At 39.6% G+C, this 25526-nt stretch overlaps 1 protein-coding gene across 11 annotated transcripts in view; it reads right to left on the bottom strand.

The window, feature by feature from the left end:
- The window catches only part of LOC126210633 (zinc finger protein 239-like), a 468318-nt gene extending 449016 nt beyond the window's left edge, over positions 1-19302 (bottom strand). For all 11 annotated transcript variants that reach the window (XR_007540715.1, XM_049939948.1, XM_049939947.1 and 8 more), the window contains exon 1: positions 19120-19302. Coding sequence is in view for 10 of the 11 variants with exons in the window: in XM_049939948.1 (XP_049795905.1) it covers positions 19120-19122 (3 nt within the window). In the remaining variant the exon portion in view is untranslated. The remainder of the gene's footprint in view (positions 1-19119) is intronic.
- Between the last annotated feature and the right edge of the window lie 6224 nt (positions 19303-25526).

Below are 25526 nucleotides of genomic sequence, written 5' to 3'. Positions count from 1 at the left end.
AAAGTCAGCCACGAGGGCACCTCTCTGACAGGTCCTGGAAGAACCCCAAAGGGAATTATGTGTATTAAAGTCACTGAGTAGCAAAAATGGGGGCAGTAGCTGCCCAATAAGTTGAAGGCAGCCTGCCCTGGTGACATCAAATAACGGAGGTACATAAATAGTACAGAGAGAAAAAGTCAGGCAGGGAAGGGAAAAACGAACTGCAACAGCTTGAAGATGGGTAGTCAAGGAGATGGGCTGACTATGAATGTCATCCTGTATGAGCAGCATGATGCCCGCATGAGATGGAATGCAGACCTCAGGGGGAAGGTCAAAACCAACAGGTATGAAATGTGAAAGTCCAAAGCAGTTGTGAGGGCACAATTTCGTTTCCTGAAGGCAGAGTACAAGGGGATGCTGTGATGTTAAAAGCAGCCATAAATCCTCTTTGTGGGACCAAAGGCCACGAACATTCCATTGGAGGGCAGTCATGAGGAGAAAGAGATGTAGGGGTGTCAATCCGGTGGCCACCGAGCGACAGCCGGTGTAGAGTCAGTACTACAGGGCACAGGAGCAGGTGGATGCTGGGGGTCCACAGAAGCATCGGCTTGCTTATGTGGTCGGTCCGTGGAGTCCAACACTGAAAAACAGCTGGGTTAAGGTACCACGTGGTGACACCATTGAACAGGATCTTCAAGTTGGCGAAGGACAAGACCATTTGCCTTCCGAGCTACTGGGTAAAGCACTTTTTCCTTTACCCTTTGACAGCCCGCTCATCAAGATACACAGGACAATCCGGGAGGTGGCGGCATGGCCGCCATTGCAGCTGATACAGTGGGGGAGGGGGGGGGGGGGAAGGAGGTGGACAATCACTCTCATATGCATCCCTAACACAGGTTACACATTTGGCTGGGTGTCAACAAGACGTTCTAGTGTGGTTGAAATGATGACACTGGTAGCAGCGCATTGGGTTCAGAATGCACGGTGGGACTGTGATACTTTCATGGCCTGCTTTGATCTTGGATGGCAGCACCACTCTATCAAAAGTGAGGAAAGGAGTGCGGGTGGGCACTACAGAGGAATCTACCTTTTTCACTACATGACAGACAGTAGTGACACCCTGATCAGAGAGGTAACATTGGATTTCAGCCTCAGTTAGACCATCAAGCAGCCTGGTGTAAATTACACCATGGGAAGAATTCAAAGTTCTATTGGCCTCGACACAGAAAGCGTAGCCATGGAGAAGCAAGGCAGCAAGCACTAGTCGTGCTTGAGAATCAGAGGCAGTCTCCAAAAGCATTCCGTAAACAAGAGCAGGATTTCACAGGGCCAGCAACTCCATCAACACCTTTCTGAATAATAAATGGATTTACTGTGGCGAGGGACTGACCATCTTCAGTACGTGAGACCACGAGGAACTGTGGTGCAGTGGGAAGGCTCTCCAAATCAATAGCCTCATTATGTTTACATTCCGTAGGTGTTGACTGGGAAGATGATTGATTCATTGCGAGAAAATCCCACAAGATTACAAATGTCTCTGATTGCGCACTCCTTCCAATTGGGGGCTCCCTTCACAAGCGGGTGCATACACCTTAGGTGATTGTTCACATGTTAAGTCACACCTCCCAAACATCTAACAGAGGGACCGATCAGCAATTTGGGAAGGTTGCAGCTCACCACTCCTCCCTGGGGCTGGCCTGTACTGGGGGTACATGGGAACCCTACCCGCCGACCCTGGGCTGGGAATTATGCATTACCCAGCCACCTGTTACATGCCAGACATGTGGGCCAGCCTTCAGGAACACACAGAGAGGAAGAAGAAAAAGAGAAACCTCAAATGCTGGAGGAACAAGAGGAGAATGGAAACAAAGAAAGGAAAAAGGGCATGAAAACAAAGGTGGGACTGTTCTTATGTCAACGACAGACAATGCAGAATATTCCCAATATCATCCTAGACATGTTCCCCAATGGAAGGGAAAAAGAATAGCAAGAGGACAGATATGTAGCATGGGATGGAAAATACGCTGCAAAGGCTGGGGCCCCACGGTAGCCAAGCACAAACCCGCCAAAGAGTGGTGAGCCCCCTGGAGGGAGGGAATTTGATTTATTGGTATAATTTTAGGAAAGTGTGATTCATCTGTAAAGCAGCATGCATATGGAACACTAGTGTGACCCATTCTTGAGTACTGCTTGGGAGTTTTGGATATACACCAGGTTGGATTGAAGGAAGGGATCAAAGCAATTCAGAGGCAGGCTGCTGGATTTGTTACCAGTAGGTTCAAACGAACACGAGTATTGTGGAAATTCTTCATGAACTCATCCTAGATGTAGGTTATATCCAATCTTTGGCAACTTTAATTTAAGTTTTGCTTAGACCATATGTGTTTTGATTTATTCCAATGCATCTTAAGTGGTCACTGTATCAATGTGACTTTTCTTACAAATCTTTTTGCCAAGATCACACATAGTTCCCATGTGCTGGATTACTGTTATTAAACAGTATTAAATTACTATTATTAATCATGGACTTCTTTTTAGTTCATATCTTTCTTCTACATATAACTTTCCAATTTTAGTACACTGCATTTCACTGACATGGAACGTATTTTCATGTCTCAAAACTTTAATGTCTCTGGTTTACAAAATATTCAAATATATTACGGGAATGCAGCTGGGCGACATCTTTGACAACAGACAAATTTTCAAGAGGTGCACAACCACACAATCATGGATGACAAATATTAGATGTTATCCAGAGTGAATATTAACAACCAATGAACGATATAGCATTAACTCCTCCTGTCTGTCTGTCAATGAAGGGGAGAGCAGGATTCAAAGCAGAATTTAAGCTAAAACTTCCATACTCTATCATTTAACCTCAATTGGTTCCTCAATAACACTATCCCAATAGCTGGAGGTGCATGCCAGAATCTCCAGGCAACAGCAGATTTGCTTGACAGTTTTAAATGTGTGCGATGCTTAGGCTCAGTACAATGACCTCCACAGTCCTAATATAATCTGACTGTGTCACATAACATGCCACAGCTCCGAGGGATATGATAAATAGCCGCCTTACACAAACCGAGATCATCCATTATAGAACCTAGAAGGGCCTTTATCTTAGCTGTGATCGAGAAACACATCTCACATCATGCTTCCATAGACTAAGACCAGGCCCTCCAAGGTATACAGACACTGTAAAGGAATTTCTAAAGAAACAGACTACTGTATAATAAGTATAAAACCAAACATTGGGCTAAAGATAGAGAGATGCTACATGAAACTCATTTACCTGTCCAGATCTTTCACAAAACCCAAAGAAATTCTGCTTGCATGTAAAGCCTGTTAGTATAAGCACAGTACCAAAATTAGTGCCACCGCCAAAATTTTGAGAGACAATGAGAGACCACTGTGGAAGGAAATATGAAAACTCAATATGCAGAGTGTTAGTGGCATCAAGAAACATCTAAAATCATTAAAATTGAACAAAGCCCCACAGCCCAAATGGAATCCGTATCAGATTCTATACCCAATTTGCAGCTGAGTCAGCCCCCTAAGTTAACTATAATCATGGGCAAAACAGGAACTGAAATTGAGAGTAGCAAAGCAAAAGCTGAAATGGTTAACTTTAAAACATTCCTTTACAAGTTAACCATTATTCCACTGAAAGATGAGTGAAATAGATATTAGTATCAGTAGCACTGACATCATTAAAACTGAACAAAGCCCCAGGGCCCGATGGAATCCCTATCAGAATCTATACCATATTTGCAACTAGGTTAGCCCCTAGGTTAACTATAATCTATCATAGATCACTCAAACAAAAACCCAGTCTGAAATGTGTAAGTTTGCTGCTAGTGGCTTTTGAATAACACCAGTGATGGTTTGTTAGATCCTTTCCATTAGATTACAAGTGATGAAGCCTAATTTCACCTTCCTGGTTGTGAGAGTTCACAGAACATAAGGTACTGGACAACACAGAACCCAAACATTGTTTATCAGCAACCACTCCATGATGAAAAAATTGTTTCGGTGCAGCGTAATAGAAATGTGCATCATTGGAGTTTAACACGGTTGCATACATGGAAATTTTTGATACATTTTGTGTTCAACACATTGAATGTAAAAGACAATATTGCTTCTTCCAGCAAGATGGGGTATTATGCCAGAGGTCTAAGTTATCCTTGGAAACAGTTCACGATGTCTTTACTGAGAAACGAACTGTCAGCAAAGATTTACAGCCACGAAGTTCACAGGATCTAAAAACATGTGACTTTTTCTTGTTGGGACACTTGAAGAGCAAGCCCTATGAAACAAAGTCACAGAAAGTACAGGAACTGAAAGATAACATCAGCCGTGAAGTTGGCATCATCAAGAGCCAAACTTTACACTGGTTGTATCTGACTATGCTTAGAAGTGCACAACTGTGTATTAATACTTGCAGAGGGGTCACTTTCAGCATCACCTATAAATGTATTTTTCACATTACTTTTCATTTTAAATAAATGTTAAACCTATTTCAGCTCTTCATTTCTGTAATTTTGCTGCATTTCCTTTATGTTTACATGGGGTATTTTCATCTGGGACATCCTGTATAATTTGAAATAAAATTTGTATACACAACAATGTGCTGGGTTTTGTTTTCTTTTCTTCCTCACAGTTGATTTTAAGACAAAACAAGGAAGTTATGTTTATGGCTAACTTTTTAATCCCACCATTCATAGATTAAAACTACGCAAAATATTGTCACTGAAGGTACTATCTTTCATACCCTATATATTAGTGATCTAAACTGATTTATCCATTCATTTTATGTGACTTCAATTGTCAGTCAAGGTTTTTGCTTGCACTAACAAAAAAGGCTCAAGGTCAGATGGCGGGGGGGGGGGGGGGGTTAAGGGGTGGACACATTGGGCAGGGGGAGAAGGGGGGAGGAAAGGAAATTGGCATAGAACGGGGAAGCAGGACAGAGAGAGGAGGGGATGAGGAACTGGAGAAGGGGGAGGGAGGGGAGGGCGGGGGAGAGAGAGAGAGAGAGAGAGAGAGAGAGAGAGAGAGAGAGAGAGAGAGAGAGAGAGTGTGTGTGTGTGTGTGTGTGTGTGTGTGTGTGTGTGTGTAAGAGGGGGAGATGGGCAGAGAGGAAGGAGAAGGCAATTAGGATGTATACCCGATTCCCATAAATGCTTATCAATTACGAAGTTTGCTAGTGAATGTATAGAAGAGCTATACAGGGAAAATCAACTTGAAGGTGACATTATTGAAAAGAGAAAGCAAACAGATGATGGTGTGATGGAAAAACGTGACACTGCAAGAAGAATTTGATAGAGCACTGCAAAACCTAAGTTGAAACAAAGCCCCTGAAGTGGACAACATTCCCCCCAGAGTTAATGAGATCCTTGGGAGCACCAACAGCTGCAAAAGCTTTCCACCTGGTGTGCAAGATATATGAGACAGGGGAAATATCATCAGCCTTCAACAAGAAAGTAACAATCCCGATTACCGAGAAGGCGTGTGTCAACAGGTGTGAGTATTAAGGAAACATCAGTTTAATAGGTCATGGTTGCAAAATACTGACACAAACTAACTAGAGAAGAATGGAGCACCTGACAGTAGCTGACCTAGAGAAAAAATCAGGTTGGATTCCACAGAAATCTAGTAACTTACAAGGCAACACTGCCATTACAACTTATCTTTGAAGATAGGGTATAAAAGGCAACCCCATATTGATAGTCTTTGTTGACTTAGAACAAGAGTTTGACAGTGTTGAAGTTTCAGGGGAAAAAAATAAAGATATCAAAATGTTATCAACAATTTGTATCGAAAGTAGTCCTAGGAGATGAAGGATGTGAAATGGAGGCAACAAATGTGTAGCTTGTGTGAGTATTCAAGATTATTCAATCTTCACACTGGGCAAGCAGTAACAAAAGCCACGGAGAAATTTTGGAAATGAAAACTATTTGAGGAAGGAGAAATGAAAACCTTTAATGTCTGCTGCTGACACTGTAATTCTGTCACAGATGGAAAAGATAAGCAGAATGGAAAATCAGGAGAATGCAATTAATTAATTAATTAATTAATTAATTTATTTATTTATTTATTTATTTATTTATTTATCTATGCAGGGATTGAGCTGTGCAAGGCTCGTGTTCCCGCCATCATGTATTTTACACCCTGTTTTTAACGTACTTCCACCTCACTATGTTAACTTAAATTACTACTGTCACTGAGTTGCTGCTTTGCCTGACCACGAGCGGTGCTGGCAGCGTGTATCAATATATCCCCTCTCGTAGTATCCTTGCTCGACTGCTATGACTTCCCGGTGGTTGTCTGTCGTAAAACGAGTTCGGGCTGCCAGTCAGTTGGAATGCGTCTGGAGCGCAGTCCGGACCTGCCAGTCGGGGAGTTTCACTGTGGCACTAGTGTAGTCGGGTTGGAACAGCAATGAAGTCCACATCAACATGACTTGCCTGACCATTGCCACCACGCATGACTTGAGCTGGGCCATGGTATTGGTGGATCGTCAGTTGGTTGTGTTGTGAACTGGCAGGAGGCAATTCACAGGGTTTGGAGGAAGCCGAAAGGCATGCGTTTAAGCTCACGCACGCTGGCGTGAGGTCTGGAACAGGTAAAGTAATTATACTATTGAGAAAAGTACGTAGCTGCTGGAATACTTAACTTTAATCCATAATTGGTGAACATTGGTCTGACTGTACATGCATCCCAAGATAAACAACAAATGATAATGGCGCCTTGCTAGGTCGTAGCAAATGACTGAGCTGAAGGCTATGCTAACTATTGTCTTGGCAAATGAGAGCGTAATTTGTCAGTGAACCATCGCTAGCAAAGTTGGCTGTACCACTGGGCGAGTGCTAGGACGTCTCTCTAGACCTGCCGTGTGGCGGCGCTCGATCTGCAATCACTGATAGTGGCGACACGCGGGTCCGATGTATACTAACGGACCGCAGCCGATTTAAAGGCTACCACCTAGCAAGTGTGGTGTCTGGCGGTGACACCACAGGTTGTCCTACCAGACGATGCGTTTTGGCTCACCGGTGCGTGCTTAGTTACTGTTGGGTATCATTCAGGTCTCCGTGCAAATGTTTGTCAGGTTGTGTGTGTAGTTGGCATTATTTCCACTGACGACTATTTTAGATGTTGTCGGCATTCTGAGAGGAGTCGGTCAGTTGATGCGGACCAATATCTCCACGCAGTGCAGACGGCTGGGTCTGCTGACGCTCGCTGTGCAGTGTCGGAACAAGCGTGGAGCTGTACGATCGCTATGAGCTTCATCGCTCACCGACCCAGGACATCAAAGTTGAGTGGTGTTTTAAGTATCCAAGCCATGTCCATTCATGTTGTGTGGTTCGTTTAGGTGGTTCGCTGTTGGGAAGGCTTTCCTGTGAGCAACACCGAGTGTTTGCACTGTTGAAATTTAGCCGCCACGCGGTTGAATTAACTATATTGATTGACTACAATTCAAGTGCACCAGTGGAATTTTCTGCCTTGTGGCCGTTAGTGTTCTGGTTACCTGCCTTGGCCAGTAACGTAATTTCAGGCAGTGTCTTCTCCTCACCTGTTGTCGCTGTCCAACATGGTGTGTAGTTTTGACAGCTTAATTCATGTACATATTTGATTGTGAATAATTACGTCTGTAACATTTTGTGTTTGAGTTCTCATGTTCTGATTGGTGGCAGACAAGTCATTTTGTTGGTCAGTCATGACTGTCCCTTGGTTGGGTTCAGTCGGATCAAATGTAGTTGGGCTCACCACCTGTCTCAACTAAGTGAACAAGGGCAAACCGACTCCCTGGAGGCTTCTGAGTGCCGTTGTCTTTATTGTCTTTCTCACCGGTGTTTAATTGTTTGTTATAATCTATCACAGCCAATGATTTAAAAAATTCTTGGTTTTACTGTGTTTTATGTAAATTAAAGGCCTTCAGCCATGTATAAGTAAGTTTGAATTCCGGCAAGTGGATATTTGCTCAAAGATTATTGTGTTTTTTTTCTTTTAGTGCAGTTTCAGCCACTTAAAACTTAAGGCTTAAGGTTATAGTTTTCTTAAAAATTTTGGAAAATTTATTGTGGGCCTTCAGCCGCTTGGAACCTTATTCTTAAAATTACCTTTCATGCTTAAACATTGTGGCCTTCTGCCCTTAAACGTTTATGGTATTTTTGAATTTTGGACAATCAATTGTGGGCCTTCAGCTACTTAAAACCTTATTCTTAAAATTACCCTTTAAGAAAAATATATATTTTATTTAATTTTTTACTGCGTATCTTCAGTCACTTGAAATATTTACGTTGTTGATTCTTAATATGTCTTGTTTGGAGGCCTTCAGCTGTGACAGAATTGGAGTTTGAAACTAGTAGTTGTAAAAGTTCGGCTATGTGCCGCTTTGGTTGTAAATGTGTTATTAAATTACAATAAATTATAATTTTGAGTGAAACTGACCGACACCTTATTTGGCCGTTTCCACAATCCTAATCAGCTGTTCTGCCAGCAAGCTTAGCAGGGATTTTTAGAGATCACAGGAAAATTATATAAGGTTTGCCACTGTCATACAACAAAAATAATAATTCAAAAATATACACACACAAAATATATAAATATGCTTTTAAGAGCATATGATAGGTCGATGGTCATGGCCTTTAAGAAGGAACCATCTTGGCATCTGCCAGTTAGTAGATAGTATATTGAGAAGAGGTTATTAGCTGGAAACCAGTAACAGTGAAACAATGGTGCTGAAGTGCAGCCGAATTAAATCTGGTCATATTGAGATATTTACCTTAGGAAATGAGACACAAAAACAAGTTTTGCTACTTGGATTACAAAATAATTGGCAATGGAAGGAGTACAGAGGATTTGAAATGTAGGTTGCTGATAGCCTGAAAAGTTTTATTTTATGAAAAAACATAAAGGAGTAGAGAACTTTTAAACTACTGTAATTTTCTATGAGAGTTTGCAGTGTAGCCTTGTACGGGAGGGAAACACAGATAATAAACAGTATCAGCAAGAAGAGCAAAGAGGCTTCAGAAATATCATGTTATGCATACCAAAGAACCCTTATGACAATATTATGGAAAGTTTAGATTGCCGCTCACTGTATGGAAGAGATGTTTTGTTACAGGCAATCACAAGAAAAAGACAGCTCCATCTTATAAGCCAGTCAATAGGTCCTCACACACAAATGTGACCACCATCTCCAGCTGCTAAGGACTCCACAGTCAGAGACAGTCATCATGTGTGTATGACTGTGTCTTCTACTCCAGATGAAGGGCTTTTGACCAAAAGCTTAAATGTACAGAAGTCTTTTCATTGTGACTGTGACTCAACTTCTCCACATGGAGAGTAGCAATCAATCCTTTCATTATATTGTGACTACTGGCATACATTGCTGTTTCATTGGTGATCATGACACCACTCACTGCAACCACGAACAAACATATACAATATGCAAAACATTTAATTCCAGCAATAAAATGACACTAAAGTGACAACAAAGGGAAGTAGGCATTTTTCGGCAGGGACAAACTAAATATACAACTATACAAATAAAGACAATTTCAAAACAAATATTAATTTGATGATCAAGCACCAAAAATTTTTAACATTCAGCACCCCCAAAACATGCAAAAATGAAAACCACTGGTACTGTACATTTCACATGACCTATATAGCTCATACGAATCCACCAATACCATGAACCCACACACAATTCCATTCCTGATACTGCAAACTTCGCTTGATTTAAGCGACAGCTACAAGCAAGCCCACAGTACCAAAAACAAACAGGATCAAATTACAAATCCATTAACCAAACTTTCACTTAACCTGTCCATTCCAATGTCTGCAGTACAACACACCAAAACTCATTCACATAACTAATATAAAAAAACATAACCTAACCAACTATGGTGAACCAATATCCACAATATCTACCAACCAAAATCCAAAACAACAACAAAACAGGAAAAAAATTATTATAACACACACACACACACACACAAAAACCAAACTCAAGCACGAATCCTTCATCCATGCTACACAAAATCAAAGCAACTCACTAGCAGACCAGTACAAGTTCTTCCAATGACAATTTCACACACCCAGATAACAATGTCAAATTACTCAGGTACGTACCAAAAAACTTTGAAACACAAATATCCAACTGAAGAGAATGCCACCAGATATTACAACACGCCATCTACAAACAAGACCGGACTCAAAAACACCCTGCCACCACGACATAATAAAACACAACACGCTTATGTCACAGATCAAAGCAAGCAAACTGGTGGAATCACAACTTTCACTTGCACAAACTAGATGGGTACAATGGATAACTAATGAAGAAGTGCTGAGTTAATATAAGGAGAAAAGAGCTTGCGTCACAACTTGATTAAAAGAAAGGCTTGGTTGATAAGACACATCATGAGGTGCCATGGAATAATGGATTTGGTAATGGAGGGAAATGAATCCTCCACACTAAAGCAATATTCTAAAATTGAACACACAAGTGTTTTCTTAAGCAATTTTCTTTGCGAGCAGATTGCCTTTTCCCTCTATCCAGCAAAAGTACAGCTGTGGTGTACCTGTCTCTTTCACTGTGTGCTGCAGTTGGTGATTGCACAATGGATTACGTGAAGCGCACACAACAAATGGTGAGCAGAATTCAGGTCAGTCTGTCATGACATCTAGTTTTCTTCTCACTCTCCATATTGAAAATAATTGCAATCACTCACTTACCATCAATCATCATGCACAGTTACCAACTGCAGTACACAACAGAGGAGCTGCACATACCCTTTAGCCCAGTGTTCTACCAATGACCCAAAGTCTGCCATGTGCTTTATGACTGCACCTGTCATTGTTCCACTTCATATTCCATAAACTGTTAAACCCAAATATTTGTATTTGTTGACTGATCCCAACTGTGAATCACTGATACTTTAGACATAGGATATGATCTTTCTGCATCTTTTTAAGTGCAAAATTTTACATTTCTGAATAATTAAAATATGTTGCCAAGCTTTCCATCACTTTGTAATCTTATCAAGATCTTGCTGAACATTTGTGAAGCTTTTTCCAGATGATGCTTATTTATAAATATCTGCATCATGTGTATAAAACCCGAGGTAGCCTGCCAAGTCAGAAATGAAGAGCATGAACAATCATTTTCCTTGTAGAACTCCTACAAGAAGGACTAATTTTCTCCACCTTCTCTGCCAGTCACTGGAATGACTGAAGTATGACCTCTGAGCCCTGATAACAAGTTCTGTTTGTCACAACATGAGCCAAATCTGCAACTGGCTGCACTCTGTTGTTCCAGTAGGTGCTGAAACAGTCTTTTCTACATGCTGAATGAGGCCTCTGGGCACACACATGAATGTACTATGTGATTTTTTTCCATCCTTTCGTGCTACTCCCCTATATAGTAGCACTGTTCATGGTACATTTGAACTGCCAATGATTAAAAGAATTTTGTCTTATTGCACATGCTTCCCCTTGACACACAGGCTTCCCAATGGATGAAGTTTGTCACAGAGGCTCAATTTCAGTGGGAAACAGCACTTCAAACTTGTTTTAAGTGGCATAGTAACTTGAAATTTTAGTGGTACCTGTACAAGCTATATGAGTAGCTCAAAGACTTCTTAAGTAACAGAACCTAGTATGTTGTCCTCTGGCGAGAGTTTGTCAGAGATGAGGGCGTCATCAGGACTGCCCCAGGGAGGTGCGATAGGACCAATCCGGTTCCCTAATCCCATAAATCTTAGTTTACACGACAACACTAGGTTGCATGCAACGGCGCTACCTGACCACTGTGCATGCGCGGATCGCGTTTGCGCAACTAGATTGTGAAACTAAGTAGTTTCGGCTCACTCCAACTTTGGTGACACTAGTTGCACGTGATTTGAGGTTAGGTGTGTCAGTATAGTGTAAACAAACAGAAATATGAAGTGGGGAATGGAAGAAATTCTTCGTTTTTTGGACATCTCCGCTATGCATAAGTGCTTGTGGGATTTTAATCATGCTGACTACAAAAACAAGCAGTGACATGTTGCTGAACTACGAGATCTAAACATTGAACGACTGATGACATCTGAGCTGCAGGGCAAAATACATTCAATGCAGAGTACATATACCAATTAACTAAGAAAAAAGCAGGCAAGCAAATCATCTGGCTGTGGAAAATCCCACATCTACAACATGAAAATCGCATGGTTTGAGATGACTGATTCGTTTTTAAGGAAAATTGTGTACAGGAGAAAGGGATACACAAATCTGGCAAGTCGAATTATTTACTCAATGTTCATTTATTTAAAAAGTCATCAATGCTTAACATTCACAGTTCATAATACTGCTACATAATTTCATACTCTTAAATTTTGCCATGGTACAGCATCATCTGTAACAAAGTAGTCTGCAAACCATACTCTTCTTAATGCAGCCTGTTTTGAATCATTATTGCTGCCGGCTTGTAGCTTTGTGTTTATCAGCCCCCCAGCATTTATATTCCTCCATGTCCCTGGGTGATAAATTCCACTTTTCACATTCTCCTGATCTATGTACTGGGGCTGTACATATTGTTGGGGAGCTGTTTTTCTCTGCCAGTTGTGGATAACACAAGTAGCCCTGACAATTTTGTCCACTATTTGTAGGCAGAGTGGTATCGGTTTTTCAAAAAGACGAAATTTCGACACGAGAATCCTGAACACATTTTCTACAACACGTTGAGCTCTCGAAAGTCTGTAATTGAATATTTTTTCTTTGACACTGAGTGGGCCATGTTTCGAGAAAGGCTTCATCAAATATGAGAGTTCTGCATTCCATTGCCGATTTTAATGTGGAGCTTGCAAAAATGCCACCATCAGATGCCCTCCCTGCTTTGCCTATATCGACATAAGTAAAACAGTAGTTACTGTCTACAACAGCAAAAAGAACAATGCTGAAGTTTCCCTTATAATTGTGGAATTGAGAAACGGTTTTTGGTGGACATTTAATCATTACATGTTTCCCATCTACTGCACCAAAGCATGGGAAATTCCATGTAACCTCAAAGTTTTTCCATTATGTCCCTCCATTCATTTTCAGTCTGGGGTACCTTTAAAAAAGTAAAGTATTGCAGTTCATTAGAATGATACTAAATTATGATCAGGTGTATCACAAGTCTGGTTATAACAATCTCATTCTCTCTGGTCCAGGATGATAATACATAAAATGAAGAAAATAAAAATCTGTATGCATTGGAGGACACACTAATAAATGAACCACAGTCTCGACCCACATCAAGCATGGACAAAGTCAATGACCATGTGAGTGTTCAATCTTGCAACAGTAGCTTGCAGTCAGCATCAAAAGACAGCACAAAGAAAAGACATGAAGAAGATCCTTTCCAGCATCTCGAAAATGCTGTCGATGCACTAAGGTCAATTACAAATCAGCCTGATGAGGAAGATGAAATTGTCAGTTTTTGCAAGAGCATTATGAAGCAAATGCGGAAATTGCCAGAAGAATATAACATAGAACTGATGAAGGGAATCCAGTCCCTAATTACCTATAAGCGAAAGCTTTTCTTGGCCGAATGGTAAAGGAAAGAACAGGTATATTCAGAATAGTTAGTTGCTGCTGAAGAAATTCTAGGTATGAAAGAAGGGCTGTCACAGTTAGAAACCATCAACTTCTACTATGAAGCCACAATGAATTAAGTTAAATTGTAATGGTGTGGCCTTCCTGCAAATGTATTTTTTTGATATTTAATAATAATATTTGAAAACATAATTAAACAGTGTTATGCTACAACTTCATGTATTCTGCAAGTCCCATTAGATGGCATCACAAACATTTGGAACGAATTTGGCAATTGTGGACTTAGGAACACGATACAGGTATTGTAGTGAATAATATGAATCTCCACTTGCCAGGAAATGCAATGTAATTTGTAACTTTAGCTCCGGCGACAATGCTTCATGAATTACAGTATCTTTTTTCCTTATCGCATTGCTCACTGTTTTTAAAAGGTAAGTGAACTAGTCTGGTGTCATTCATAGGTGGTTAAAATAACTTCTTGGGTCTTCCACTACAATTTCTTTTAGCAATGTCGCAGAGCAACCAAGCTGATGTCTTTTCTTAACCCACTTGCGAACCCAAACATGTTTCTTAATTTTTTTATCTTTCTCCTTATGCAGCGATTTCACACAAAGGAGCATTAACTCCACCACAACGCGTGCAGCTGCCAAAACTTTCATTTTAGACAAGAATATATGGCACTCACAAATGACAAAACTGAAGTATACACAGATGGCAGTGTATCTACAGACATATACGAAACCATTTGCATGCAACTTGTTCCACGCAACGAGTGGTGCAAGTCAGTGTCATCATGTAAACTAGGCTTAAATGATCTACCAGACATGGTGAGCAGCAATTTGCAGTCATTAGTTGATGATACTGGTGCATGAAAAGGTGTTGTTGTGAAGCGACTGTATGAGGATGGGAGATGACTTAGACAAAATTTCTATCTGGTTTCATGAATGGCAGTTTGCTCTAAATACAGAAAAAAATGTAAATTTATGCAGATGAATACAGCACTAGTTGTGTGTTGCTTGACACAGTCATGTCAATGAAATATGTAAATCTAATGTTGCAAAGGGATGTGAAATGGAACAAGCATGTAAAGACAATAGAAGGGAATGCAAACTGTTGATATCAGTTTATTGGCAGAATTTCAGGAAAGTGTAGTTTATCTATACAGGAGACCTCATACAGAACACTAGTGCAACCCATTCTTGAGTACTGCTAGAGTGTTTTGGATCCCCACCAAGTCGGATTACAGGAAGATACTGAAACAAATCAGAGGCATGCTGCTAAATTTGTTAATGGTAGGTTCAATAAACACGCAAGTACTACCGAGAAGCTACATGGTCTCAAATGGGAATCTCTCTCGAGAAGATGATGCTCTTTCCACAAAGCAGTGTTGAGAAAATTCCAAGAGCCAGCATTTGAAGTTGAATGCAGAATCATTCTGCTGCTGTCAATGTACATTTCACATAAAGACTGACAAGATAAGATAAATTAGGACTCGTGCAGAGGCATGTAGACAGTATTTCCTTCACTCTGTTTTTCAGTGGAACAGAAAAGGAAATGACTAGTAGTGGTACAATGTACCATCTGTGATGCACGAGTAGACGTTGGTTGCTGTATCCCATGTGTAGGGTCCAAACCTTCCAGTGATTCCCCACACAGTCTAGCCAACATGTAGTGATGGGTAATGTATCTCCTGGAAATGAGACAGCACTTAAGGGAGAAGATAGTACTTCAGGTACTTATGGTATCTTCTTGGTAGTTTGTCCAGCAAACCCACTCACAGCAGTTTCCAATCACTTAGCAATCAGGACAACTTCAGTTGCTTATGGACAGCAACTAACTTGACCTGTCACTGAGAGCAACATTCACAAAAAGACTGATTTGTTTACTCCAGTATTTACTCATTATCATACGTACTATTTTGTTGCATGAAGATAACAGTGACAGCCTGAGTTGTACCCTACCCTCATGTCTTGATGAGGTTGAGAAGTAATATGATCATAAGTTGACGCAGCCAATAAATGTGGTATTCCTGATTGCATAATAAAGTAATGCATTACAAACATTTTACTGCCTGTTGCAGATATAGTCAGTTCATCTTCCCTGACTAGAACATTTCGAAACTGTTTAAAAAATTGCTAAAGTGGTCCCTATTCATAAGAAAGGAGACTAGTCGAGTACAGAAAACTTGAGACCAACGGCCTTATTATCAGGCTTTAGTGGAATCATAGAAAAACTAATGTGTAACAGTTTTATGAAATTTTTTGAGAAAAACAAAATTCTCGCTGACACTCAGCACAGATTCAGGAAAAATAATTCAACAACTACTGCCACCTATTATCTTATACACAATACCCTCCAAATAATGGACAAAAACTGTGACACTGGCATTTTTTTAGACTTACATAAAGTTTTTGACATACTGGATCACAACATACTGTTAGACAGACTCAAAATATATGGCATCAGAGGAGCTGCACTAAAATGATTCACACTATACTTGAGGAACAGGAAACAGAAAATACAAATAAAACATGAACTAAAGAAAATATACATTTCTCTGATGCAGAAATTAAAAAATCAATACAAACAAGGAGTCCCTTACAGATTTATTCTTGAGTGAATCCTCTTTCTCCTGCATATAAACATGCTGTAAATGAAACAACAGCATAGCTGAATAAATGGTTTGAGGGGAATTAAAAAAAAAAAAAAAAAAAACACATTCCTAAATTTCTGTTTAAAACATGAGATATGCAACACAAGTGTGACAAATTCTAACAAAATTTTATCTTCTCTGGAAACAAAGTTTTTAAGCATATGGCTTCAAAATAGCTTCAACTGCAATGCACATATAAACAAAATAAATGCAACACTAATCAAAATATATTACAGTCTACAATTATTCTCAGTGAAAGTAAGTTTTAGTTCTGTCCGAACTGCCTTTTTTGCTCAATTCCATGGCTTCTTGCTGTACAGGATTATATTCTGGGATAATACACTGTCTACTTCACTCATTTTCCGAACCCAGAAAAGAACAGTAAGAGCAATGCAATGTGCCTGACAAACAGATTCTGCGTAGCAATCTTTGAAAAGTCATCAATCCTTTCACTTCCCTGCAAGTGCATAATACAAATCTGTAAGTTAGAAAGAATTTAGAAGACACAGATGAAAATTTTAATATCCATGAGCATGATACAAGGCGAAAGAAAAAGCTTCATGTCCAGTCACTACTGACATCAGCGTACAAAACTTCCACACTAAACACTGGTATACAAATTTACAATAAGCTTCCACATAAGTTAAAAATCATATCATCAGTCACATCCTTTTGTCAAACCCTAAGGGCATTCTTATTAGATCACTGCTTCTATTGAGCAGCATAATTTTTGAAACATTTGTCATAAAAGAGACTTGAAACAAGATAGTGCATCTGCTGCAGATAGTGCAAGATCTTTTGTGGATGAAGCTGAAATTTATGGGAAATACGGAAGCGTTCGATCCCGCCCGCCTGCTTTGACCCATGACATCACAAATATGGCGGAAACAAAAACAAACACACACACATTCCACAAGAAGCCTAATGACACTAACGGGACAAGCGCGGGAAATGGGGTGTTTTTGGTGGGGGGCAAACTAAATATAAACAAATTTAGACGCCTTGCGTAGCTACAACGTGTAAGTGAAGACAGCCATGCATGAATACCCACCCACCTCCCCAGGGGTCGTAACCCCTGCAACCCATAGAAGATAAAGATGCTTCAGTAGCTGATTTTTTTTTTAAAGACAAAAAACACTAAACACGGGATAGAACGAACAGATCAGAAAGATAAATATAATAAACTGAAACAGAAATTGGAGGAAACATAATTAAAATAAGTAATAAGTGTTTTTAAATTTAAAAAAAAAATTCACGAGATAGAACGAACAGATCAGAAAAGTAAATAAAATAAGATAAAACAGAACTGGAGACAGCCACACTCAAACCAAACTCCGCGCCGTCATGACGTTACACACAACACCCTCACGTCACGGGTCAAAGCAGACGCGTGGGATCGGACGCTTCTGAAATAATGCAGTATGTTTACTGTGTTGTGTTACTTTTTGTCTTGAGTTTGTTCTGTATCTCACAATCTGGAAAGATTTTTTGGATGGATCACTGAAGTAGTAAACAAACGAAAACAACTAATCTACTCCACTAAAGGAAGTTTACATATTCCTTTAGCTGATTTTTCTTTATAAAAGCTCCCTATCAGCATCCCTGTTTACTTTAGCAATAAGTGTGTTTTGGAGATTCTGCCTTAAGCTATACAATTTCTTGTTTTCTCTCTCTAATATCTTAAAAAATGGTTCAAATGGCTCTGAGCACTATGGGACTCAACATGTTAGGTCACAAGTCCCCTAGAACTTAGAACTACTTAAACCTAACTAACCTAAGCACATCACACACACCCATGCCCGAGGCAGGATTCGAACCTGTGACCGTAGCAGTCCCGCGGTTCCGGACAGCAGCGCCAGAACCGCTAGACCACCGCGGCCGGCCTAATATCTTAATCAGTGAATAAGTGCATGTTCCCAACATAGTTCATAGAGTTTTGACATCATGAAACTCCAAGCATCAACAAACATTACAGATAACAAAACATATTCAAATTACAACTATAGAGCAGGTGACAGTAATATGAACAACTGTATATGCTGCCGAATAAAACAAATGAAATGGTGGTGGTGGTGTAACAAACCTAAACATGTATCAATGAAGATTAAATAAACAAGAAATTATGCTTTAATAGGCATATGATCGATCTGCCTAACATATTCAAAGTTTACAGAACTACGGTAAAACAAGGTATGTTATTTTAGTTAGCTTTTAAAGCTCCAATTCTGTAATGTATGCTACTCATACCACTGTACAGACTGGGTTAGTGCTGATATGCTGTTAAATGATTTCCCCTCCCCCCAATCCCCTAGCAAATTACGTTAAATTTTGCAAGCATTACATTTTATGTAGCATCATATACAACACTAGGAAAAGCGAAAGCGAGGAAAATTACCGCCTGATTAAGTGCATGCTATGCATACACAAAGGTTCGCTTAAGACAAGATGTGATATGCTGGGGTAATTCTCCAACTGCTCTTTGCAATTCTAGAATGCAGAAAAGAGCCACAAGGATAATTAATTGAAACAAACTAAGAGACTTCTGCAAAAACTACTTTCAGAACTTCAGATTCTAACACTGCGTTGCTTAATACATCCTGAAGACTGTAAAGACTTTAATTACATGCAACTCTACAATTATTTCAAAAGGGAGCATACCACACGGTATAAAAGCATACCTATTACAGCAAATGTGCTGGTTTTGGTTAATTGCAACACGTGAACTAATCAGTAAGACAAATATTATATAAAGCTGTTGGAGTGTACTACAAACAATAACATACTGAGTGTAAATTTTAGCACATTTTGTCCGAAGTCTGTAGCACACCACGTAACATGAGATCGCATGGGCTAACGAAATAAATGATATATTCAACATCCATCGTCACGATAAAACTAACCATTTCCAGAGTGACTGTTCGGAGGATCAATTCAGGATATTTCTTTCGACATGCCACTTATTTTTCACAAATGTTACGGCAAAACTAGTTACAGTTACGCCCCAGCCTCATAGTAAGTCTGCCTCACTACAAACCATAACGTTATTATACTGCTGTACTTGCCCATGTCAACTAATTTAATAAAGCGTCTCCCCCCACTATGAACGTCATAAGACGCACCTATAGGCTACTGGATGTCGGCTCTGATGCAGCGCGCCTTTTGAATCAGTGGCGATGAAGTTCGTAGACACGCCCATGAGTGGCTATCTTCCGGTAACTGCGTCAAACACTATACAGAATACAGAAACTAGTAAATATAGGAGCGCTGTGGTCCCGTGGTTAGCGTGAGCAGCTGCGGAACGAGAGGTCCTTCGTTTAAGTCTTCCCTCGAGTGAAAAATTTAATTTTGCCTGCACGGTAGACAGCGTGTTCGGTCAGAGCGTTAGCTGCCCTCTGTAATAAAAAAACTGAGTTAATCGATCAACAACGAACTTAAACGGATGTCTTACGACGTCCGCCCCGAACAGATGCAACGAACGAATACGAACAAAATGAGATTGGGAAAAAAAAGATGGTAGAGCACTTGCCCTCGAAAGGCAAAGGTCCTGAGTTCGAGTCTCGATCCGTCACCCATTTTTAATCTGCCAGAAAGTTTCAGAAGTTATTATACAGGGTGTTACAAAAAGGTACGGTCAAACTTTCAGGAAACATTCCTCACACACAAAGAAAGAAAATATGTTATGTGGACATGTGTCCGGAAACGCTTAATTTCCATGTTACAGCTCATTTTAGTTTCGTCAGTGTGTACTGTACTTCCTCGATTCACCGCCAGTTAGCCCAATTGAAGGAAGGTAATGTTGACTTCGGTGCTTGTGTTGACATGCGACTCATTGCTCTACAGTTTGGGCAGGCATTGTTGGCGATGTCTTGACTGGGCCCCATGTTCTTCCACCTACGCTCAATGGAGCACGTTATCATAATTTCATACGGGATACTCTAGCTGTGCTGCTACAACATGTGCCTTTACAAGTACGACACAACATGTGGTTCACGCACGATGGAGCTCCTGCACATTTCAGTCGAAGTGTTCGTACGCTTCTCAACAACAGATTCGGTGACCGATGGATTGGTAGAGGCGGACCAATTCCATGGCCTCCACGCTCTCCTGACCTCAACCCTCTTGACTTTCATTTATGGGGGCATTTGAAAGCTCTTGTCTACGCAACCCCGGTACCAAATGTAGAGACTTCGTGCTCGTATTGTGGACGGCTGTGATACAATACGCTTTTCTCCAGGGCTGCATCAGCGCATCAGGGATTCCATGTGACGGAGGGTGGATGCATGTATCCTCGCTAACGGAGGACATTTTGAACATTTCCTGTAGCAAAGTGTTTGAAGTCACGCTGGTACGTTGCGTTGCTGTGTGTTTCCATTCCATGATTAATGTGATTTGAAGAGAAGTGATAAAATGAGCTCTAACATGGAAAGTAAGCGTTTCCGGACACATGTCCACACAACATATTTTCTTTCTTTGTGTGTGAGGAATGTTTCCTGAAAGTTTGGCCGTACCTTTTTGTAACACCCTGGGGGTTGATAAATACACCAAAAGCACTGTATCGCAGCTGTACTTATAGCAAGAATATAGTTGCAAATGGAAGATAACTAAGTTTCGTTCACCTCATTAAGCAATGCTCACGAAAAAGTTCATCATTGTAAAACTAAACGATACGGTCAAGAAAGAATACGTACATCATTATGGCTATAAAAAGAAGCCGGAAGAATTTGGCTCACGCGCGGAAGTAAAATCATAGCGCAAGAGCTTGGTAAGAAAATACTCCGATTCCAAAAGTCACTCGGGGATCAATTTTAACAATTTTTTTTAACATCCGTCTATCTTTCCGAGGTCAGCCATGCCATTGTATATTGATAATAGACATTCACAGCAGCTTCTAATAGCTTGTCAGTATTCAGGGTGACCAGCTGCTTATGAATTGAAACTATATCATCCTCTGCCTGAAAACAGTAAACACAGTGAGTCTGCAATACGACAGGTGCAATACTTTACAGAACAGAAAAAAATGTGCCTGGTGCAATAACATACAGAATAGTAAATAAATAATTTTACGCTAAACTTGCTAATTCTCTTTGAGTTTATGATTCCGATACTATACAGGCATTATTTACCAACAAATTAAGGCGATTTACTGGCAAAAACGAGATATCTGTTGCGATAACAGTAAACTTGGTACAAGTCAAAGGGAAGTTTAAACTCCTGTTACAGGAGAGAACTAGTGTGACACGACACGTTACATAATTAAAGTAACTGTAAATCACAAACATCGAATTATTATGAAATGTGTCATGCAAAACACTAGTAATTTACGAAAATCTTTGCAAGCGTCGGAAACTTCCGAAAAATAGTTCCTTTTTCACATAAAAATATAAGAAAAGTCCAGACATGTAAAAACGCTAATCCCTTCAAAAACCACGAAGTGTGAGCAGTAGTAAATTAAAACAACAAATCATTCACGTCAATGTTACTCATTCACCGCAAGAAGACTGAAAATACTAAGCATAGAGATCGCACTGACATAAGCTCATTCCTTGCAGTGAGTGAACACAGTCAAAATGGCTTAGCAAGGAAATGTGAATACGGTGTGCTCATTATTTATTGATGCGAACCACTTCATACCCTTTAGTTCTTGTTTAAACCCAGCCCTTTCTTACTGTTTGTTATTTTGCCACCTCCGCTCATTCTGAACGTCGTGACAAGTTGAGCTGTCTATTGTTTCAGTGGCAGCAATACCAACACACTGTTATCGAAGTGATGCGCATCATGAGAAATTTCCTCAGGAACACTTACAAAACAATGCAAATACTTACAAAACAATGTATTCTTATGCTACATACGTTGCTTCATTTAGCTTCTGTCTATCGTTTGAACTGCCGAAATTAACAGCAAGTGCATGATGGATACGTAAGATTCCAAACATTTGTTTCGCTACTGTCATATCTATGTATGCTGTCTAAATCGTAAACAACTAAACAAGTAACATTACAGGCTTAGTTGTGAACCCAGATGAAATAAAGAAAAGTACTGTTGGTGTGCGCTGTGAGACGGATTGCGATTCAGTTTTTGCGTAAAATTTGGAAGCTATCTGTGGAAAGATATAACTTAACTAATCAAAACATTCACGATGGAAGTGGTTAGTCTTCTACCTTAGCGATAGATGTACGTTTTCACATGCAGTACTTCCCCTGACATTTACTTTATGTGGGAAGTGTTGTATGCTATATCAGTTGCATGTAAAATTTAACGTAGTTTGGTACTAGATAAAAATTAGTGAACAGTGTCTCAGTTCCCGAGCTGTGTGGGTTTACCGAAGTGGCTCGCAAAAATGGATTTTTAAAAACAAAAATCTGCATTAACCGGGTTGTGTAAACGTCAGATGTGGTAGGAAAACTCAATTTGTTTATTTTCTCTTCACTAATACATGTTTCGGTGTTTAAACAGTCATCAGAGATGTTTCCATTTATTTTACTTAACAGAACATATTGCTGCTCATTCCGGTGACTGACTCTGCAGTATTGCTGAGATTTTAATGTGGTATGTTGTCAACATTTTCTTTTTGTTGGTTTGTTGGGGTTTCTACAACTGCAAAACGCTATGGACTAGCATAGGCAACACGCTCTGTTTTTGCTGAATGCAAAACAAGAAATTTCTTTGCACAAGGGATAATCATTGAAACACATTTGTCACTAAACGAAACACGGGTTCTAATAGTGTGGTTTTACAAAGAGAAACCACCTCAAGATGCATATGTAAGCTTGGCTTTGTGACATAGGTTAGTCTTGTTCATATAACATCACATTTATTCGCTTATTGAGGAAACCACAGCCAACTAGTTCATTTGTTCCCCAATCATATTGTCATAACTGGAGGAGACTTTAATCACTCAACATCAGATTGGGATGATTACAGTTTCGTATGTGATGGATGTGAGGTGAAGCCCTGCGAAATAATACCAAGAGGTCACTCTTATAACTACCTACTTACAAAGTTAGAACAACACTCATGATGGAAATATGTTAGGTAGAACTAATGGTAAAAAACGATTTTGCTGCTTTGCTGATGTCCACCTTAGAACTGGCACCACTGAGCATGGAAAAATTAACATGTTCAATAAATTAAATAAAGAGACAGTAGTATCAGGGTCAGGGAGCCACTTGAAACATTAAACTCTGGACAGTATCATTTAGATTAACTGTGACACTGAAAGAACAGTTGAGCAAATGTAGGTTTTAGGTGTTTATGGACCTAATAGAACAGTTCATTATGAGAAAGGCCATCTGTGGTATACAGTCACTGTAAAGAATCTTATAACGAAAGAGTGACAATTGCATATGTGTGTGAAACAAAGCATAAGGCTATGAATAGAGGGGATCTCAGTGAAATACAATTGGCTCTCAGAAAGGTAATGCATTAAGTCATTAATGACTACCATTGTAGAAATATCTCAAACAATGCCCCATAAAATCTAAATAAATTCTGGTCATCTATATAGGAAAGCCCACGAGTACAACCCCTTCTCGATTCTGATACCATGGCAAAGATTAGTAAAATTAGTGTCAGCAGAATTCAGCAACAGCTGAAACTGGAAAAAAAAGGAACAAAACTCCAGGGTCCCCTATCAGATTCTACACAGAATTTGATTGAGCTCCTCCCACTCCCACACCTTTTAATCCACTTTATCATTGAGGACTGTTGATTTCTTGTTACATAGACCTACACACTTATTGAGGCAGTACACTGTCTCCATCTTATGCATTCTTATTTTAGTGGCTTCTTTCCCAAAAATTTTTCATTCAGTTACTTCTCGTAGATACTTGAACTTTCTAGTTCCTTCAGTTGTTCCGTATTTAGCTCTCATCATCTTGAGGGCTGCTTTAATGTTTGTCTTTTGTTTTATTTTCTCAAAGGAGATTTGTAATCCTGCTCTTTCATCTGCTCTATCTGTGTACTGGCTGTTTCCATTGAGTCTGCAAAAATAGTTATGTTGTCTGTTATCACTAGACAGTCAATTTGTGGGCTGTCCCACTTGTAACCTAATCTAAGTCCCTCCTTGATTCGGCTTTCTGGTTGTTGCATTCTTCATTCCCTTACAACTTTTTCTAAAACATGGAGAAAAGCAGGAGGAGACCATTTCCTTGTCCAACTCCAGTTTTGATCTCAAAACTTCTAGAAATTTCACCTCCGTTTTCATTCCAGCTTTGAACAGGTATTTGTTAATGTTTGCTTAATTAGAGCTGTGGTTTTACTATCCAGCCCCAGTTCACTGAGAATTGAAGTGATTTTCTATTGACTGATTTATAGGTTTTCCTGAACTGATGACAAAATTTTTAGATCTTTTTAAGATTCATTATAATTGACTTTAAAATGAAGATCTGCTATCAACATGATCTATTCTGGCTAAAACCACAATGATACTCACCAATTTCAGGGTAGAATTTTTGTTCTGCCTTTTCTAATAGCGCTTTTAATAAGATTTTATGGCTGATCGTAGGAGAGAAATGCCTCCATAGTTGTTCACATTGGTTTTATCACCTCTGCTAAGTGCAGTAGATGGACCAAGGCTGTCTTCCACTCTCCAGGAATCTCTTCTGTTAACCAAATATTTTATACGATTTTTGGTTATCTTGTCAAAAACTGTATTACTATTTGTATAATTCCAAAGTTCTGCTGTTATGGAATCCTCCCCACATATTTTATTGTTTTTGAGGGATCTGATGATGTCTTTGGTTTACCATTTCATTGACAGATGAGAGTCCCTATATTGACTGTTTTCTTGAGAAAAGCCAAATTTTGAGTCATGACACTCAGAATTTGGTGAATTTTCAAGATACCGTATTAAAATCGTGCAGTTTTCTTGATTATTATTTGCTATATTCCCATTTTGTTCTTTGAAGCTAAAGTTTCTTTCAAAAGTCTTGTAATTTCTAGTACTGTTCATTTTGAAGTCATGGTGTGTTCATTTTAATTGGTTTTTATTATAATTTCTCTTACTATTGATGACCACTTTGGCCATTTATTATCTTGTATCAAGGGAACTTCAGTTTTCTGCATTCTTGGCTTCATTAAATTTTTGCCACGTGTTTTGTTCTTGTGACTGCTTCGTCTCATTCCAAATGCCCTTTTGATTTTAGTCAAGAGAATTATTTCTTTTACTGTTTGATTGAGAGACTGTTTCAATTGGCTGCAATTTACTAGGTTACCAATTTTACACTAAGACTTCTTTTTTGTTTGAGTTTTTCAGTGTCATATCTCAGAGTTCTTGGTTTGGCTTGTCCCTTGGTATTTCTTCATCAGA

This window comes from Schistocerca nitens, chromosome 10 (genome assembly GCF_023898315.1).
Source record: "Schistocerca nitens isolate TAMUIC-IGC-003100 chromosome 10, iqSchNite1.1, whole genome shotgun sequence".
Classification (NCBI taxonomy): domain Eukaryota; kingdom Metazoa; phylum Arthropoda; class Insecta; order Orthoptera; family Acrididae; genus Schistocerca; species Schistocerca nitens.
This window is presented reverse-complemented; position numbering and strand designations above follow the sequence as displayed.